Raw genomic sequence first — 18,609 nt, forward strand, 5'->3', positions numbered from 1 at the left:
AATGCCTTAGCCTCCTTAAGAAATACAGTCGACTTTGTCCCTTCCTGTACACCGCCTCCATATGACTCTTCCAGTCCAGCTCACTGTCAAGCTGCACACCAAGGTACCTGTGGTTGGCGACCACCTCCACCTCAGTGCCCCTGATGGTGATTGGTGTTGGTTGAGTCCTCCTCCTCCCCCTCCTGAAATCCACAACTATCTCCTTTGTTTTTGTGGTGTTGAGATGGAGGTTATTGTGTGCACTCCACTCCACTAAGTTGTTTATTGTATCTCTATACTCCTCCTCATTGCCCCCTTTGATGAGGCCGACAACAGCTGTGTCATCTGAAAATTTCTGCAAAAAGCAGCTGTTGGTGTTGTATTGGAAATCCGCTGTGTAGATGGTGAACAGGAATGGAGCCAGCACAGTTCCTTGTGGAGCCCAGTGCTGCTCAGGATGGTGCTTGAGACATTGTTCTGTAGGCGCACGTACTGTGGTCTGAGGAAAAGGTAATCCAAACACCACAGTACCAGTAATGGATCCACCTTCATCTTCTCCATCTTCTCCCCTAGCAGTCGGGGCTGAATTGTGTTAAAGGTGCTTGAGAAGTCAAAGAATGTAATCCTTACGGTTGCATCAGGGATGTCCAGATGTGTGTACGCCCTCTGCAGCATGTAAATGAGGGCATCATCGACACTGATGTTGGGCTGATATGCAAACTGTAAAGGATCCATTTGAGTTGACACACTAGTCCTGATGTAGGAGAGGACAAGTCTCTCAAATGTCTTCATAATATGTGAGGTGAGCGCTACTGGTCTGTAGTCATTGTGGTGAGTGGGATGGGTCTTCTTTGGGACAGGTACCAGGCAAGATGTTTTCCACAGCCTTGGGACCTTCTGTAGACGCAAGCTCAGGATGAACAGGTGTGTTAGAATACCACACAGCTCTGAAGAGCAAGTCTTCAGTAGCCTTGGGCTGGTGTCATCGGGCCCCACTGCTTTCCCTGGCTTCAGTCTGTCCAGCATCATCTTGACCTGAGCAGTATGAAGAGTCATAGGTGGGGCTGCTGTTGGAGTAGGAGGTGGGAAGAGGGGACTCTGTGCAGGTGACATCTCAGGAGTGTTGGAGAGAGGGAGGGGAGGTGGAGAGGAAGCAGCAATGGTCAGCAGACCAGGTGGGGGAGGCTGGGATGGTGTGGGGCAGTCAAATCTGTTGAAAAATCTGTTCAGATCATCAGTGAAGAATAGATTAGTGAGCGAGAATGAAAAACAGTTAAAGAAAAAGTGAAAGAGAAGGAATAAGTGAAGAAGGAAAGCAGGAGGGAGATTATTCAATCGCCACAGTGAGATGATTTTTTTTAAATATTCTGAATCATCTTCCACCCATACCTGAACCTGTTAGTTTTCATGATACTATGTCACCACATGAATCCAAGAAATCAATAAATGGGGACCAACTCATTAAGAATAGGTCTTGTTTGTCTATTAGGAGGAGTCTCATTTCTTCCAAATGTGCTGTGTCCAGCATATTACTGATCCACATTTTAAATGTTGGTATATTTGCATTTTTCCAAAATTTAAGTATGTTTTTTTGCTGTTATTAACCCATAATTGAAAAATTAGTTTTGGTGTGTATTTAATTTGTTCCCATCTCCACTTACTCCAAATATAATCATTTCAGTGTTAGGGTTCATTTTTGTCTTAAATAGCTTTGAGAATATATCAAATATGTCACACCAAAATTATAAAGTTTTGTACAAGAGACAATATTGGCATTTTGAGAGACATTCATCACAAATGGGAGAAATATTTGGATATAGTTTTGGAATAATATAATCTATGTAATATTTTAAATTGAATTAAGCTATGTCTAGCGGTGATCGAACATTTATGTATATGTATCAAATATTTTTCCCATGTTTCTTTTGAGATTTTTATCATTAATTATTTTTCCCAGTCTTCTCTAATTCCTCTGTTGAAGGTAATTCTATATTTAAAATACTGTTATACAAGTATGATATTAATTTTGTTGACTCCGCCTTGATATTCATTACTTCTTCCAGTGGGTCTAAAATTATACTTTGGAATCTTGGTATATATTTCTTCATAAAGTGACATACCTGTAAGTATTTAAAATATTGATTGTTACTCAATTTAAATTTTGATTTTAGTTGTTGAAATGATAATAAATTTCCCAATTCATACAAATCACCTACCTTTTTAATTCCCACTTTTTCCCATTGTTTATATGTTTTATCCATACCAGATGGTTTAAATACTGGGTTATTCACTATTGATGTTAGCACTGATAAATTTCTTCATTTTAAAGTTAATTTTATTTGTTTCCAGATTCGTATTGTATATTGTATAATTGGATTCTTCTTATATAACATATTATTCAGCTTTATTGGGGAAAAAAAGATTGCTCCTAGATCGTAGGGGGTGCAATCCTCTTTCTCCATTCTTATCCATTCCAACTGTTGAGCAGAACTGTCCAACCAATAAATTATATTTTTAATATGTACTGCCAATAATAGTATAGAAAATTAGGTAGTGCAAACCCCCCCCCACCTCTTTGGGTTTGCACAAGTGATTTATTTTAATTCTATGTGCTTTATAATCCCAAATAAAATTAAAAATATTCTAGTCTAATTAAAAAAAAAGTGTTTTGGTATATATATCGGTCTAGATTGGAATAAATATATTATTTGTGGTAGCGCTATCATTTTTATGGCGTTTATTCTGCCGATTAGTGACAGTGGGAGCGTTCTCCAAAATTGAATCAGTGAATCAAATTTATTTAATAATGGTATAAAATTAGCATTAAATAATGATTTATATCTTCTAGTAACTTGAATTCCCAAATACTTAAATTTTTCTGTTGCGATTTTAAATGGAAATTTAAAACCCCTTTCTGGGGTTTTAAAGACATAATTTCACTTTTATTCCAATTTATTCTATAACTGGAGAAAGAGCCAAATTCCTCTATTAGATTTAATAGATTCGGGATGCTCGTTTGGGAGTTTGTGATATATAAAAGTTTATCATCTGCATATAGTGATATTTTATTAATAGTATCCTTAGTATTATATCCTGAATATCCGGATGCCTTCTTATCCTTTCAGCAAGCGGCTCTATCATAAGTGCAAATAGCAGGGGTGATAAAACACAGCCCTGCCTATTGCCCCTCGATAATTGAAATTTTGAAGATAATATATTATTAGTTAGTATTCTTGCCATTGGTTTATCATATAGTAATTTAACCCATCTGATAAAATTCTCTCCCATATTAAATTTTTGGAGTACATTGTATAAATACTGCCATTCTACCTGATCAAATGCTTTCTCTGCGTCCAGAGATATAACTGACAAGTCTTCCTTTTCCGTTTTGTATGAATACATTATATTAAAAAGGCGTCTCAAATTGTTTAATGATTGTCTTTTAGGTATAAACCCCGTTTGGTCCGGATTTATCAATTTATTAATATATTTACTCAATCTTCTTGCTAAAGTTCTTGCTAAAATTTTCTGATCTGTATTTAGGAGTGATATGGTTCTATATGAGCCCGGTTCTTCTAAGTCCTTATCTTTTTTAGGTATTAACGTAATTGTGGATTCGGCTAATGTTTCTGGTAATTTATTTTCGGTAAAGGCATATTTATATAATTTAAGTAACCGTGGTACCATTAACTCCTGGAAACCTTTTTAGAATTCATTATTAAAACCATCTGGTCCTGGTGTTTTCCCATTTTTCAGCTCTTTTATTGTTTCACTTATTTCTTCCCTTGTGATCTGTGCTCCTAATTCCTCTTGTTCCAAAATATCCAATTTTGGCAGATTACAATTATCTACAAAATCTACAATTTTATTGTCTTCTATTTTAATTTTAGACGTATACAAGTTTTGATAAAATTGGGCAAACCTTTTATTAATATCCTGGGGTAACGTTAATAGTTCCCCATTCTCTGATTTGATTTTAGTAATCGTCTTTTCCTTCTCCTGTTTCTTCAATTGTCTAGCCAGAAGTTTATGTGGTTTATCACCAAATTCAAACAAGAGGATTTCAGTATAGGAGTAAAGAGGTTCTTCTGCAGTTGTATAGGGCTCTGGTACACATCTGGAGTATTGTGTACAGTTTTGGTCTCCTAATTTGAGGAAGGACATCCTTGTGATTGAGACATCCTTGTGATTGAGGCAGTGCAGCATAGGTTCATGAGATTGATCCGTGGGATGGCGGGACTGTCATATGAGGAAAGACTGAAAAGACTAGGCTTGTATTAACTGGAGTTTAGAAGGATGAGGGGAGGATCATATATAGAAACATATACAATTATAAAAGGACTGGACCAGCTAGATGCAGGAAATTTTTTCCCAATGTTGGGCGAGTCCAGAACCAGGGGCCACGGTCTTAGAATAAAGGGGAGGTCATTTAAGACTGAGGTGAGAAAAAACGTTTTAACCCAGAGAATTGTGAATTTATGGAATTCCCTGTCACAGAGGGCAGTGGAGGCCAAATCACTGGATGGATTTAAGAGAGAGTTAGATAGAGCTATAGGGACTAGTGGAGTCAAGGGATATGCGGAAAAGGCATATATTGATAGGGGACGATCAGCCATGATCACAATGAATGGCGGTGCTTGCTCGAAGGGCCGAATGGCCTCCTCCTGCACCTATTTTCTATTTTTTTATGTTTCTATGTAACCCAGTGGGTCAGGCAGCATCTGTGGAGAACATGGACACAGAGGTGTTCTCCAGAAATGCTGCCTGACCCGCTGAGTTACTCCAGCACTCTGTGTCTTGTTTTGTAAACCAGCAGCTGCAGTTGCTCATATCTACCCCCCGTCTAACAGTTTGTTATTTTGCTCCAGGTTGCTTCATCTGCAGTCTCTCGAGTGTCCTCCTGCCTTACAGCTGTGTCCTTGGATTTAATCCATCCCCCCTCCCCCCCAGTGGTACAATAAAGCGCAGCGCTGGCCGTTTGCTAAAGAGTGTAGAGAGAGCAACACAAACCTCCATTGTCGACAAGCCACCTGCTCGTACTGCCCATCGGATCCTGCCTTTCAAGAACGGCCACGATTTCACCCTCGTGCAGAGACGTGTCATGCTCCTGGGCTGCATTGAACTTCCGCTTGGCTTGAAATACCGACTCAGGACTGTGCGTTGACAGGAGCTTTGTCCTGTGGTCTTGGGTCTGATGGGGAGCTGGTGGCTTCATGGAAACAAAGATTAAGATAAGATCATAAGTGAGGGGAGCAGAATGAGGCTATTTGGCCCATCAAGTCTGCCTTGCCATTCAATCATGGCCTATCTATCTCTCCCTCCTAACCCCATTCTCCTGCCTTCTCCCCATGACCTCTGACCCACTCATTCCTGGGATAATTTCCTAAGCCTTCTCCTGACAGGTTTGTGGGGGTTTTAGGCCAAATGAGAGCAAGTTGGGCCGAAGGGCCTGTTTCCCCGCTGTATCACTATGACTCTCTGACCCTCTCCAGTGCCAGCCCATCCTTCTTCAGATACATATGGGGCCCAAGCTGTTAATATGTAGGGTATATGTTATGTTATGTAATGTGCTACAGAGGGTGTAGACTACTGCCCACCCCCCTGCAGTAGGCCCAGCTCACCCATCACAGACCAAGGTAGCCCGTCAACAAGAGCGAGCAGCCTAGTCCTGCCCTGCCAACCCCTGAGGGCCGGACACGAAGTTTGGTTTAGTTTAGTTTAGAGATACAGCACAGACCGACCAGCGATCCCCCCGTACACTACACACTATCCTACACACAGGGGCCATGGTTCTTAACCTGTGGTTCGGGTCATTTGTGGCTTTACCGGGGGACATGAAGGGGCCATAAATAACATATTCATTTGTTGAGCCCATGTTTAGGAACCTAACAAAGGTACATCCCACACACAGTATTTTGGTCACATATGCGTGTACATGTGCCAAAAAGGTTAAGAACCACTGCACTAGGGACAATTTACAGAGGCAAAATAAGCTACAAACCCACGCATCTTTTGGAGTGTGGGAGGAAACCAGAGCACCTGGAGAAAACCCACGCGGTCACAGGGAGAATGTGCACATTCCATACAGACAGCACCAGTAGTCAGGATGGAACCCATGTCTCTGGCGCTGTGAGGCAGCAACTCCACAACTGGGTCAACGTGCATCCCCTAAAGAGGTGAATAGATTCAAGATGGAGGCAGCGGCGGACGCAAGGGACAGAGGTGCCGGTGAGCTGACCGGCTGTGGGAACGAGTGCAGGGCCTCGATGGGGGGGGTGGGCCGCTGGGCGCCCTGCTGCTGCCTGGGACTCGCCTGCACTGGGCCGCTGCTCAAAGAGGCCGAGCATGTGGACTGCAAGCGGCCTTCAGCCCATATAAAAGCCTTTGAAATGCCATTGTATCTCCCTCATCCACTGGAAATATCCTCTCCACATGCACCCTACTCAGGCCTTGAGGAAAATCCAACCATTAGAAAATTAAGTCAACAGCTGAAGTGAAACCAGAAAAGGAGAAGTTGTCCTTGAGAACCAAAGAGCAAATCTGCTGAATTTCATGCACGTGACTGCTCCCAACTATAAGATTAGTTCCTTTCCCTGATTCAATTCCTTTTCTTTTTGGGGTCACACGACATGGAAGTTTCTGGAAGGTCAGCATTTACTGGCCATCATGGATTGGCTCAGAATAAAAGGAGGTCCTTTTAGAGAGAGAGTGAAGCCAGAGGAAGGAATGTTTCTCTGGACACTTGGAGGTTGAGGGGAGACCTGATATGTATATATAATTATGAGGGGCACGGAGAAGGTAGACAGTCAGAACTGTTTTCCCAGATAGGAAACGTCAAAGTCTAAAGGACATACATCTTGGGTGAAACAGGGAAAAGTTTAAAGGAGTAGGAAGGAACTGCAAACGCTGGTTTCAACTAAAGAGACGCATATTGCTGGAGTAAATCAGCGGGTCAGACAGCATCTCTGGAGAGAAAGGAATAGGTGACGTTTCGGGTCGAGATCCTTTCTCTCCAGAGATGCTGTCTGACCTGCTGTGTTACTCCAGCAATTTGTGTCAATCAAGAGTTTAAAGGAGATGTGCGGGGCAGGATTTTCCCCACAGAGGGTGGTGGGTGCCTGGAACGCGCTGCCAGGGGTTGTGGTGGTGGAGGCAGATACGATAGTGGTGTTTAAGAGGCTTTTAGACAGGCACGTGGATATGCAGGGAATGGAGGGATATCGATGACATGCAGGCAGATGAGCAGTTTAACTCGGTTTTCTTTCCAGCACGGACATTGTGGGCTGAAGGGCCTGTTCCTGTGCTGTGTATCATTAAAAAATCACACCCGTGACGCTAATGAATGGGCACCAAGTGGTCACTCACCATAAAGCCTAATGATCTTTTCTTTGATCTTTCTTCCGAGCTGTTCCTCCTCTCCATCACCCGCTGAGCTCCACTGCCGAATTCCTTCCCAAAAGACAATTGATAAATGTCCTCAATGACTTGCTTTTGCTTCTCTTGGACGTTTCTTGCAGGGGAAACCTAGAAAGGTCAAACCAATTATGAATGCTCAGTAGTCACATTTTACTTAAGGTCATTTGGTTAAGTGTATCGTGTCGGGGGTGGCGCAGCGGTAGAGTTGCTGCCTCACAGCACCAGAGACCCAGGTTCAATCCTGACTACAGGTGCTGTCTGTACGCAGTTTGCACGTTCTATCCGTGACCTCGTAGGATTTCTCCGGGTGCTCCGGTTTCCTCCCACATTGCAAAGAAGTTCAGGTTAGAGGGTTAATTGGCTTCTGTAAATTGTAAACTGTCCTTAGTATGTAGGATAGTGCTAGCGCACGGGGTGATCGCTGGCCGGCACTGACTCGATGGGCCGAAGGGTCTGTTTCCGCGTTGTATCTCTACAATCTAAAATCAACTCTTTGAATTAGCCTCCAAATTGCTCCACTAGAATCATTCTTACCCTGAGCCTGTGAAAATATTTTGTAAATTGGCCAAAAATCTGCTTCTAATGCCCGATATCTATATCTTCCAGAGATGTTGCCTGACCTGCGGAGGTACTCCAGCACTTTGTGTTTTGCTTAAGACTCCAGATTCTGCAGTTCCTTATTTTCCCAACAATATCAGCCCAAGATTACAGAGTGGTGAACACTGCCCGGTCCGTCACATGGACTGACCTCCCCACTATTGAAGGTATCTGCAGGAGGCACTGCCTCAAAAAGGCAGCCAGCATCATCAGAGACTCACACCACCCTGGCCACGCCTAAATCTCGTCAAGAATCAAGAATGGACGGCACTGTGGCGTAGTGGGTAGAGTTACTGCCTCACAGCGCCAGAGACCCAGAATCGATCCTGACTACGGGTGCTGTCTGTACGGAGTTTGTACATGCTCCCTGTGGACTGCGTGGGTTTTTCCCGGGTGCTCCAGTTTCCACCCACACTCCAAAGGCGTACAGATTTGCAGGTTAATTGGCTTTGATAAAGATTATAAATTGTCCCTGGTGAGGAGGGTGGTGTTAGTGGAGGAAGATCGCTGGTCGTGTGGATTGGACGGGCCAAAGGGCCTGTTTCCATGCTGTATCTCTAAACTAAACTCAACTGAAGAGTATTTTGTTGTCATATGTCCCAAAATTGAACAATGAAATTCTTACTTGCAACGACTCAAATGGTTTGCAAGCTCGCATCTACCATCAGGAAGAAGGTACAGGTGTCTGTAAACCGTGACCTCCAGGTTCAAGAACAGCTTCTTCTCAACAACCATCAGGCCCTTGAACACTGCCCAACACCAACCTCAGCATCTGCGATCTTCTATGGACTGTGTCTTTGGTTACACCACAGACTTATTTTTGTACTGTTGTTGAATGTTTTTGCTTATTATATATTCATCTGTGTCTATTGCGTTTATGGGCCTGTTAAGCTGCTGAAATTAAGTATTTCATTTGCCATTGTCAGTATACATGGCCATGAAACACTCTCGACATGACATCAAATTACAATTACAACAGCCCAGGCAATTTGGGACAGAGATAAGGCCAGTACTGCCACCTATTGAGAGAGCAGCAGATAGCATTGAGCAAAGATGGCATTGAGTTTCTTCCATTAAGTTCAATCTTCCATCGGGGTGGGAGATTGCAACCTTCACATAATCTACCCTGTTTCGACTAATGCAATCGACCCGACGTGCACAAACAAATAGATTAAATAGAAAAATTGACCTACAACTTTAGGCTGCGCACGCCATTCGCTGTGACCTGCTGGAGTAACTCAGCGGGTCAGGCAGCATCTCTGGAGAACATGGACACAGAGTGTTGGAGAACATAACTCAGCCAGTCACGCAAAATTTCATTTTGAGCGTCACCTATCCATGTTCTCCAGAGATGCTGCCTGACCTGCTTAAGTTACTCCAGCACTTTGTGTTTTTTTTTTGTAAACTAGCATCTGTAGTTCCATGATTCTACTTTTTTCCATTTAGTTTCATTCATAGTTACAGCACGGAAACAGGTCCTTCAGCCCATCGAGTCCACGCTGACCATTGGACATCCGTTTGCATTAGTTCTATGTTATCCCACTTTCTCATCCACTCCCGACACACTAGGGGCAATTTACAGAAGCCAATTAACCTACAGACCCGCACGTCTTTGGGATGTGGGAGGAGACCGGAGCACCCGGAGTCACAGGGGGAACGTACAACCTCCACACAGACAGCACCCAAGATCAGGATCAAAGTCAGGGGTGGTGGTGGAAGCACAAAATCATACTGGATTTTAAGAGGCTTTTAGATAGACACATGGATGTGCAGGGAATGGAGGCTTATGGATCATGCAGAGATTAGTTTATCTTGGTATTATGTTTGACAAGGACATTGTGGGCTGAGGGGCCTGTTCTTGTGATACTGATCTACGTTCTAAAATACTATCCACACAACCACCACCCCCTGGGTAAAAAAGTTGCCCCTCGGGTTCCTATGGAATCTTACCCCTCTCACTTTAAACCCTAGCCCTCTGGTTCTCGATTCCCCTTGTCTGGGTCAAAGACTCCAACTATTCCCCTTATGATTTTGTACACCTCTATAAGATCACCCATCTGCCTCCTCCACTCGATGGAATAAAGTCCTAGCCTGTACAACCTCTCCCTATAGCTCAGCCTCTCAAATCCTGGCAACATCCTTGTAAATCTTCTCTGCGGCCTTTCCAGCTTGATGTCATCCTCCCCAATTAGCATTTACCCTATCTATCACCCGACCCATAAGATCACCCCTTATCGGAAGAAAGATCCCGACCCAAACTGTCGCCTATCCGAGTTCTCCAGAGATGCTACCTGTCCTGCTGAGTTACTCCAGCACTTTGTGTCCTTTTGTGTATTAACTGGCATCTGCAGTTCTTGTTTGGATCATAAATCAATGGATCATAGGTCATAGAGCCATACAGTACGGGAACAGGCCCTTTGGCCGACCAACATGCCCCATCTACACCAGTCCCACCTGCCTGTGTTTGGCCCATATCCCTCTAAACCTGTCCTATCCCTGTACCTGACCAAGTGTCTGTTAAATGTTGTTATAGACCCTGCCTCAACTACCTCCTCCGGCAGCTTGTTCCATTCACCAACCACCTTTTGTGTAAATCATTACCCGTCAGGTTCCTAATAAATCTCCCCCCACCTTAGTACTAAGCAATAGGTGGCCACTGGCAATTTGGGGGGGGGGGGGGGGATTGGTTAGGCAGATGGTTACCTGCCAACCTGTTGAGTTACTCCAGCACTTAGTGGCCTGTTGTGTAAGCCAGCATCTGCAGTTCCTTGCTTTAACTCCTGACCTCTGGATCCAATCATTGGATGTTTTCAAGTTAGAGTTGGATATACAGTAATTCTTAGGGCTAACAGAATCAAGGGATATGGGGAGAAGGCAAGAACGGAGCACCAATGTCACCTATTTATGTTCTCCAGAGATGCTGCCTGACCCGCTGAGTTACTCCAGCACTCTGTGTCCATGTTCTCCAGAGATGCTGCCTGACCCGCTGAGTTACTCCAGCACTCTGTGTCCATATTCTCCAGAGATGCTGCCTGACCCGCTGAATTACTCCAGCATTTTGGGTCTGTCTTCTATGTTTCTATGATCCGCATCTATGTCTGAAGGATAAAGCGTGGAGGTGCCGGTCCCAGCCCCTCCCCGTGGTGTCAACGTACCAGGGTGTTAGTGAGGGCCGGAGATGCCTGCAGCGCGGAGCCCATGAGGTCGTGGAAGATGGCCATGAAGCAGCAGATGCAGTTGAGCAGGATCTGCCTGGCCGCCCGGTTAAAGGTCACCAGCTCCTCCACCAGCTGGCCGTTCAGGGCCTGGTAGTCGCGCCGGGCCTGGTTCAGCTGCTCTGCCGCCCGCCTGTCCCGCATGCTCTCCGACTGCCTCAAGCCGCCCACGTGGTCCAGGAGCTTGTCGTAGCGTTTCTGGATCAGCTTCTGGGGGGCAGCAAAGAGGACCTGCAGGGTTGCGAGGGGTGACACGACCACCCTCTCCAGACGCTCTCTCTGTCAGCAAAGGCAAACATCAGCAAGGGGTTAGACACAGGGAAAGTACACCAACGTCTCTACTTCCTCAGAAGGTGTAGGAAGTTCGGCATGTCCGCAACAACTCTCACCAACTTCTACAGGTGCGCCTTACAAAGCATTTTATCGGGATGTATCACAGCTTGGTTTCGGAACAGCTCTATCCAAGACCCGCAAGAAATTGCAGAGAGTTGTGGACGTAGACCATACCACCACACAAACCAACCTCCCATCCATTGACTCCATTTACACTGCACGCTGCCTCGGCAAGGCCACCAGCATAAACAAGGACCAGTCTCACTCACTCTTCTCCCCTCTCCCATAAGGCACGAGGTACGTGAAAACGCACACCTCCAGATTCAGGGACAGTTTCTTCCCAGCTGTTATCAGGCAACTGAACCATCCTATCACCAACTAGAGCAGTTCTGACCTCCCATCTACCTCATTGGAGACTCTCAGACTATCTTTAATCAGACTTTACCTTGCATTAAACGTTATTCCCTTTATCCTGTAACTGGACCCTGTGTTGGAACTTCTATCACCAGGTCAGAAATGTCAAAGACCAGAGGGCGCAAAGTTCAAATGAGTACAGGGCAAACACAGCAGGTGGGACGAGTAAAGATGGGGCATTTTGGGCGACCCGATAGTCCAAATGGCCTAATTCTGCTCCTTGTTCATCAGTCACTGAGGAGCAAAGAGGTCCTTCTGCAGTTGTTCAGGGCCCTAGTGAGACCACACCTGGAGTATTGTGTGCAGTTTTGGTCCCCTACTTTGAGGAAGGACATTCTTGCTATTGAGGGAGTGCAGCGTAGGTTCACTGGGTTAATTCCTGGGATGGCGGGACTGTCATATGCTGAGAGAATGGTGCGGCTGAGCTTGTACACTCTGGAGTTTAAAAGGATGGGAGGGGATCTTATTGAAACATATAACATTATTAATGGTTTGGACACGCTAGAGGCCAATGTTGGGGGAGATAGTTCCCGATGTTGGGGGAGTCCAGAACCAGGGGCCACCGTTTAAGAATAAGGGGTAAGCCATTTAGAATGGAAATAAGGAAAAACATTTTCACACACAGCGTTGTGAGTCTGTGGAATTCTCTGCCTCAGAGGGCGGTTCTCTGGAGGCTTTCAAGAGAGAGCTAGATAGAGCTCTTAAAGATAGCGGAGTCAGGGGTTAAGGGGAGAAGGCAGGAACGGGGTACTGATTGTGGATGATCAGCCATGATCACAGTGAATGGTGGTGCTGGCTCGAAGGGCCAAATGGACTACTCCTGCACCTATTGTTTCTAATGTCTTATGATTGTGATCTCGACTCCCAGTCTTGTGCAGTATTAATTAACGTCTCCAGCCAAACCGTTGACAATTCCCTACTCCGCTCTTGGGCTGTCCCTGCTTCACCCCTGAGACCTTTGTATCTCCAGTTCCTGTGCTGTACCGTTCTATGTTCCAAGATCCTACAGACTCGGAAGCAAAGGGATCTTCCAAGATGACGCCCAACCCAGGCGACCATCTGCGTGCTAGCCACAGAAGCAGATCTACAATCACATATTACAATCGCTCCACACCCTTAAACCTCTACCCCTACGACATCATTTCTTACTTTCACTGTGATCGGACTTTACCGGCTTTACCTTGCGCTAAACATTACTCCCTTATCATGTATCTGTACACTGTAAATGGCTCGATTGTAATCATGTATTGTCTTTCCACTGACTGCTTAGCACGCAACAAAAGCTTTTCACTGTACCTGGGTACACGCGACAATAAACTAAACTAAACTAAAGCGAACTGAATTGATAACATGGAACTAGTGCAAACAGGTGATTGATGTTCAGTGCTGACTAGGTTGGGTCTGTCTGTCCTTTCTTCTTTTTTGATATTTTTAGAATGTGTTAAAAGTATGTTTTAGTGTTCCTCGGTTTGTTTTATGTGAGGGGTGATGGGGGGGGGAGGGGTTTGGGGAACCTTATTTTAAAATCGCTTACCTCGACGGAGATGCGATTTTTTCCGTATTGTATCTCCGTCCGCACTGCGGCCTAACATCGTGGAGTTGGTGGCCTTTCCTGGAGACTGTCAGCGCTCCAAGCCGCGGGAGTCTGCGGGACTTTAACATCGCGGAGCTTGCAATCCCTTAGCTGGGGATCGAAGCTCCAACCGCGGGGCCTGTAGACTTTAACATCGTGAAGCCCGCGGTCTCTGGTAAGAAGAGGCCGACTCGGGAGCTCCATAAAGTGGAGAGTTTCAACCACCCAGACGCGGAAGTTTCGATCACCCTGACGGGGGCTTCGATAGTTGGCTGCGAGGGCTTTGATCGCCCCGACTGAGGATGGTTTGACTGTCCCGACCGCAGGAGAACATGAGGACGAAATTTGAACTTTATTGCTTTCCATCACAGTGAGGAATGTGGAATCCACTGTGGTGGATGTTTATGTTAACTTTTATGTGCTTAGTATGCTTAGTATTAACTGTGTGTCTTGTTGCTTTTCACTTGGTATGGCTGTATGGTAACTCAAATTTCACTGGACCTTAACTGGTACATGTGACAATAAACTGACCTTGAGACCTTGGGCCCGTATTTCATGGGGATTATAATAATTAGTCTCCCCGTTGGATTGCAACCTTGCCGTGGTCGGGGAGCTTGTGTGTCTCAGTGACCCCTAGAGCTATGCCAGCGGGAGTTTTGTGTCCTGTTAGGGTCTCCCATGCTGGACAGGTCGAAGGGTAGAGGCGAGACGAAGGGCGATCTACTGGTCCTCCAGGTTGGAGGTTGGTCACAGGGCTAACAACCCTGTCTCGTAAAACAAATATGTTACAGAAACAGCAACTGAAGGAATTAACACTACCGAGTGGAGGACCTTCATTGCTGCCCTACATGCCAGGAGGCATAATAAATAAGTAAGTAAGTAATAATAATAAGTAGAGTACTTACAAAACTTTCAACAGAATTGAGATAGTTTTTGAGTTCCCGCAGAGAGTTGCCGTTGGTCTGGTCGGGATCCTGGAAAGTTCTCTGAAGTCCATGGACATTCTGAGCGGCCAATAGCATCCCTTCCTGAGGAAGAACAAGAAGCAAATGGTCAAACCGTGACTGAGAAACACAAATGAGATGAAATGGAGGAACTGCAGATGCTGGTTTACAAAGTGCTGGCTCTGCAGGCAGCATCTGTGTAGGACATGGGTCGGTGACGTTTCAGGTCAGGACCCATCTCCAGATATGCTGCCTGAAGGCTTGTCCTCACCAACATCTACAGATGCTCCGGAGAAAGCATTTTATCAGGATGCATCACAGCTTGGTTTGAGAACAGTTTCACCAAGACCACAAGAAGCATGGAAACAGGAAAATAGGTGCAGGAGTAGGCCATTCGGCCCTACGCGCCAGCACCGCCATTCTATATGATCATAGCTGCTTCCCCCCCCCCCCCCCCAAAAAAAAAGACTAGTCCTCCATAAACAAAACACTGTTTAACATACTAAAAATAAAAATATGCGAAAAGACGGCCAGCTGCAGGCAGGGCAACCATACCCAACTGATGCCACCCCTCATCCTCCTGAGCTCCAAGGAATAGAGGCCCAGCCTACTCAACTTCTCTTTACAGCTCACACCCTCTAGGCCTGACAACATCCTCGTAAACTCCTTGCTTTTAAACAATTAAATCTTCCAGGTTGTCCAATCCTGATGAAAAAGCAGTGATACGGAGCATAGAAGAGTCCAGCTCAGAACAGGCCTTTCATTGTCCACTCCGCCATTCAATCGTGGCCGATCTATCTCTCCCTCTCAACCCCATTCTCCTGCCACCTACCATGAACTGTTTGCCCTCCTCCCATCAGGTAGTCAGTACAGGAGCCTTAGGTCTCGCAAAAGCAGGATGAGGAACAGCTTCTTACAAAATACCATTACCCTGCTGAACTCACAGGCCCGACGCTAGCTATCTTTTATACCCTTTTATCTGTATATATTTATTTGCCTATGTACTAGTTCAATTCATCCACATTGTACATATTGTTTTAACCAGTAATTTTACTACTTTGCACTGATTAGATGCTAAACTGCATTTCGTTGTACCTGTACTCGTATTTGTGCAATGACAATAAAGTTGAATCTAATCTAATCTTTTCCCCATAATCTCTGATATCCGCACTAATCAAGAAACTATCTATCTCTGCTTTAAAAACATCCACTGAAGGCCTCCACAGCCATCTGCGGCAATGAATTCCACAGATTCACCACCCTCTGGCTAAAGACAGAACATGGATAGTAGGTGGTGAAAGACCAGATGAGATCGGAGTCTGCACCAACACACACCTGGATGTTCTGCAGGTAGGAAGACGTGTTCTTGGCACAAAGTCTCACCGCCTTCTCCAAGTTTCGAAACGTTTTCTCCTCTCGGTCGAACGTCTCATCTTTGACCTGAAACCAAGGAGAATTTAAGCGAGGGAGAAAAAAAAACACACAAAGTGCTGGAGGAATTCAGCGGGTCAGTCAGCATCTGCAGAGGGAGAGGACAGATGATGTATTGGGTCGGGATTCTTCTTCAGATTCATGGAACCATAGATTCAAAGAGATTCAACCATAGAGTGGAAATAAGCCCTTTACCCAACTTGCCCACACCAGCCAAGGTGCCCCATCTAAGCACGTTTGGTCTACACCTCACGCTGCCTCAGCAAGGCCAGTAGCATAATCGAGGACCAGTCTCACCCCAGATCCTCGCGGGGGGAGGAGAGTGGGGGGGGGGGGGGGGGGGGAGAATGGGAGGGGGGGGGGTGGAGTGGGGGCGGGAGAGTGGTGGGGGGGGACTGGGGGGGGGGAGTGAGAGGGGTGGAGGGGTAGTGGGAGCGGTACAGGGGTGGTGGCGGATAGGATAGTGGGGGAGAGTGGGGGGGGGGGGGGGTGTATATGGGGAAGATGTGGGCCCATGTATCATGGTGTGGGTACAGGGTGCAGTTACCTGCAGCTCTCCTCCAGTGAGGATCTTCAGGTGACTGGTGACACGGTTAGACTTCTTCCTGATGGAGCGGATGTTGACCCTGGACAGCTTGTCCCTGAGAGACTCCTCCTCATCACTCTTCTTGTACTTCATCACTGAGGAACACAGGCGGAAAGAACCCGTCAGCAGAGAGGTTTAACGTGGAGACACTAGAGACTGCAGAAGCTGGGACCCACAGCTCACACACAGAGCTGGGACCCACAGCTCACACATAGAGCTGGGACCCACAGCTCACACACAGAGCTGGGACCCACAGCTCACACACAGAGCTGGGACCCACAGCTCACACACAGAGCTGGGACCCACAGCTCACACACAGAGCTGGGACCCACAGCTCACACATAGAGCTGGGACCCACAGCTCACACACAGAGCTGGGACCCACAGCTCACACATAGAGCTGGGACCCACAGCTCACACACAGAGCTGGGACCCACAGCTCACACACAGAGCTGGGACCCACAGCTCACACACAGAGCTGGGACCCACAGCTCACACACAGAGCTGGGACCCACAGCTCACACACAGAGCTGGGACCCACAGCTCACACACAGAGCTGGGACCCACAGCTCACACACAGCGCTGGGACCCACAGCTCACTCACAGAGCTGGGACCCACAGCTCACACACAGCGCTGGGACCCACAGCTCACACAGTGTCTGTGGAGGGAATGGAGAGACAGTGTGTGTGTGTGTGGAGTGTGAGTGTGTGTGCGTGCGTGTGCGTGGAGTGTGTAGTGTGTGTATGAGTGTGTGTGCGTGTGTGCGCGCGTGTGTGTGCGTATGTGTGCGTGTGTATGAGTGTGTGTGAGTGTGAGTGTGAGTGTGAGTGTGAGTGTGTATGTCCTACTCTTTTACCCAGAGTAGGAGAATTAAGAACCAGATGACATAGCTTTATGGTGAGAGGAGAAAGATTTAATAGAAACCCGAGGGGCAACTTTTAGGTGGGTGTATGGAACGAGGCAGGGACTATAACAGCATTTAAAAGACATTTGGACAGGCACGTGTCTAGGACAGGTTTAGAGGGATATGAGCAAATGAGCTTATATGGGGTATCTTGGTCGGCATGGAGGAGTTGGGCTGAAGGGCCTGTACGACTGGACCTGCAGTCTCTGGTATGTCCACTGTGCAGACGTCCATAAATGATAGGAGCAGAATCAGGCCATTCGGCCCATCAAGTCAACTACGCCATTCAATTATAGCTGATCTCTCTTTCACTCTCAACCCCATCAAACCACCCAGTGGGGAATATCCACCAGGTGGCGCCATAGGTGGCAGCCTCGCCAACAGCCTGTCTCAACCATTTCTTCTTTTGTTGTTTTTAGTCTGTTTTTAATTGTATGTTTAGCGTATCTTCAGCTTTTGTATTATGTTGGGGGAAACCTTTTTTATCTCTTCCCTCGACGGAGATGCGACTTTCTCCGTATCGTATCTCCGTCTGCACTGTGGCCTAACATCCCTTTGTTAGGGATTGACTGCGGGACCTGCAACTGCAGGAGCCTCGATCGCCCTGATGCGGGGGCTCTAATCGCCAACTGGAATGACATTGATATGGCTTTAATCAAGGTAGTCATTGGTGTAATTGTAAAACCCTTAACTTATATTTGCAATTTATCTTTCAAAACTGGTGTATTTCCATGTAAAATGAAAACTGCCAAAGTCATCCCACTATACAAAGATGGAGACAGAAATCAATTTACAAATTACAGGCCGGTGTCGTTACTCTCTCAGTTCTCAAAAATATTAGAAAAACTGTATGCAAGTAGATTAGATAACTTTATCGAGAAGCACAAATTGCTAGTTGATAATCAATATGGATTCAGGTCAAACAGATCGACATCCATGGCATTAATGGAGTTAATTGAAGACATTACCAGTTCTATAGATAACAAGAAATATGCAGTGGGTGTATTTATAGATTTGAAAAAAGCATTTGATACAATTGATCATCATTTGCTAATCAAAAAACTGGAAAAGTATGGAACCAGAGGGGTTGTACTAGAGTGGATGAGAAGCTACATAAGTAAAAGACATCAGTTTATGCAAATAGGGGACTGTAAATTAACATGCTTAGAAATAACGTGGAGTCCCACAGGGGTCGGTTTTGGGCCCCAAATTATTTA

At 45.9% G+C, this 18,609-nt stretch overlaps 1 protein-coding gene across 1 annotated transcript in view; it reads right to left on the minus strand.

The window, feature by feature from the left end:
• The window catches only part of arhgef38 (Rho guanine nucleotide exchange factor (GEF) 38), a 92,632-nt gene that overhangs the window by 15,420 nt on the left and 58,603 nt on the right, over positions 1-18,609 (minus strand). Inside the window, exons 7-12 of the mRNA XM_055644087.1 lie at positions 16,450-16,583; positions 15,807-15,911; positions 14,433-14,555; positions 11,148-11,486; positions 7,345-7,503; positions 4,990-5,188 (exon numbers count right to left, since the gene is read on the minus strand). Coding sequence (XP_055500062.1) covers positions 4,990-5,188; positions 7,345-7,503; positions 11,148-11,486; positions 14,433-14,555; positions 15,807-15,911; positions 16,450-16,583 — 1,059 coding nt within the window. The remainder of the gene's footprint in view (positions 1-4,989; positions 5,189-7,344; positions 7,504-11,147; positions 11,487-14,432; positions 14,556-15,806; positions 15,912-16,449; positions 16,584-18,609) is intronic.

The sequence above is a fragment of the Leucoraja erinacea genome, chromosome 1 (assembly GCF_028641065.1).
Source record: "Leucoraja erinacea ecotype New England chromosome 1, Leri_hhj_1, whole genome shotgun sequence".
NCBI lineage: Eukaryota > Metazoa > Chordata > Chondrichthyes > Rajiformes > Rajidae > Leucoraja > Leucoraja erinaceus.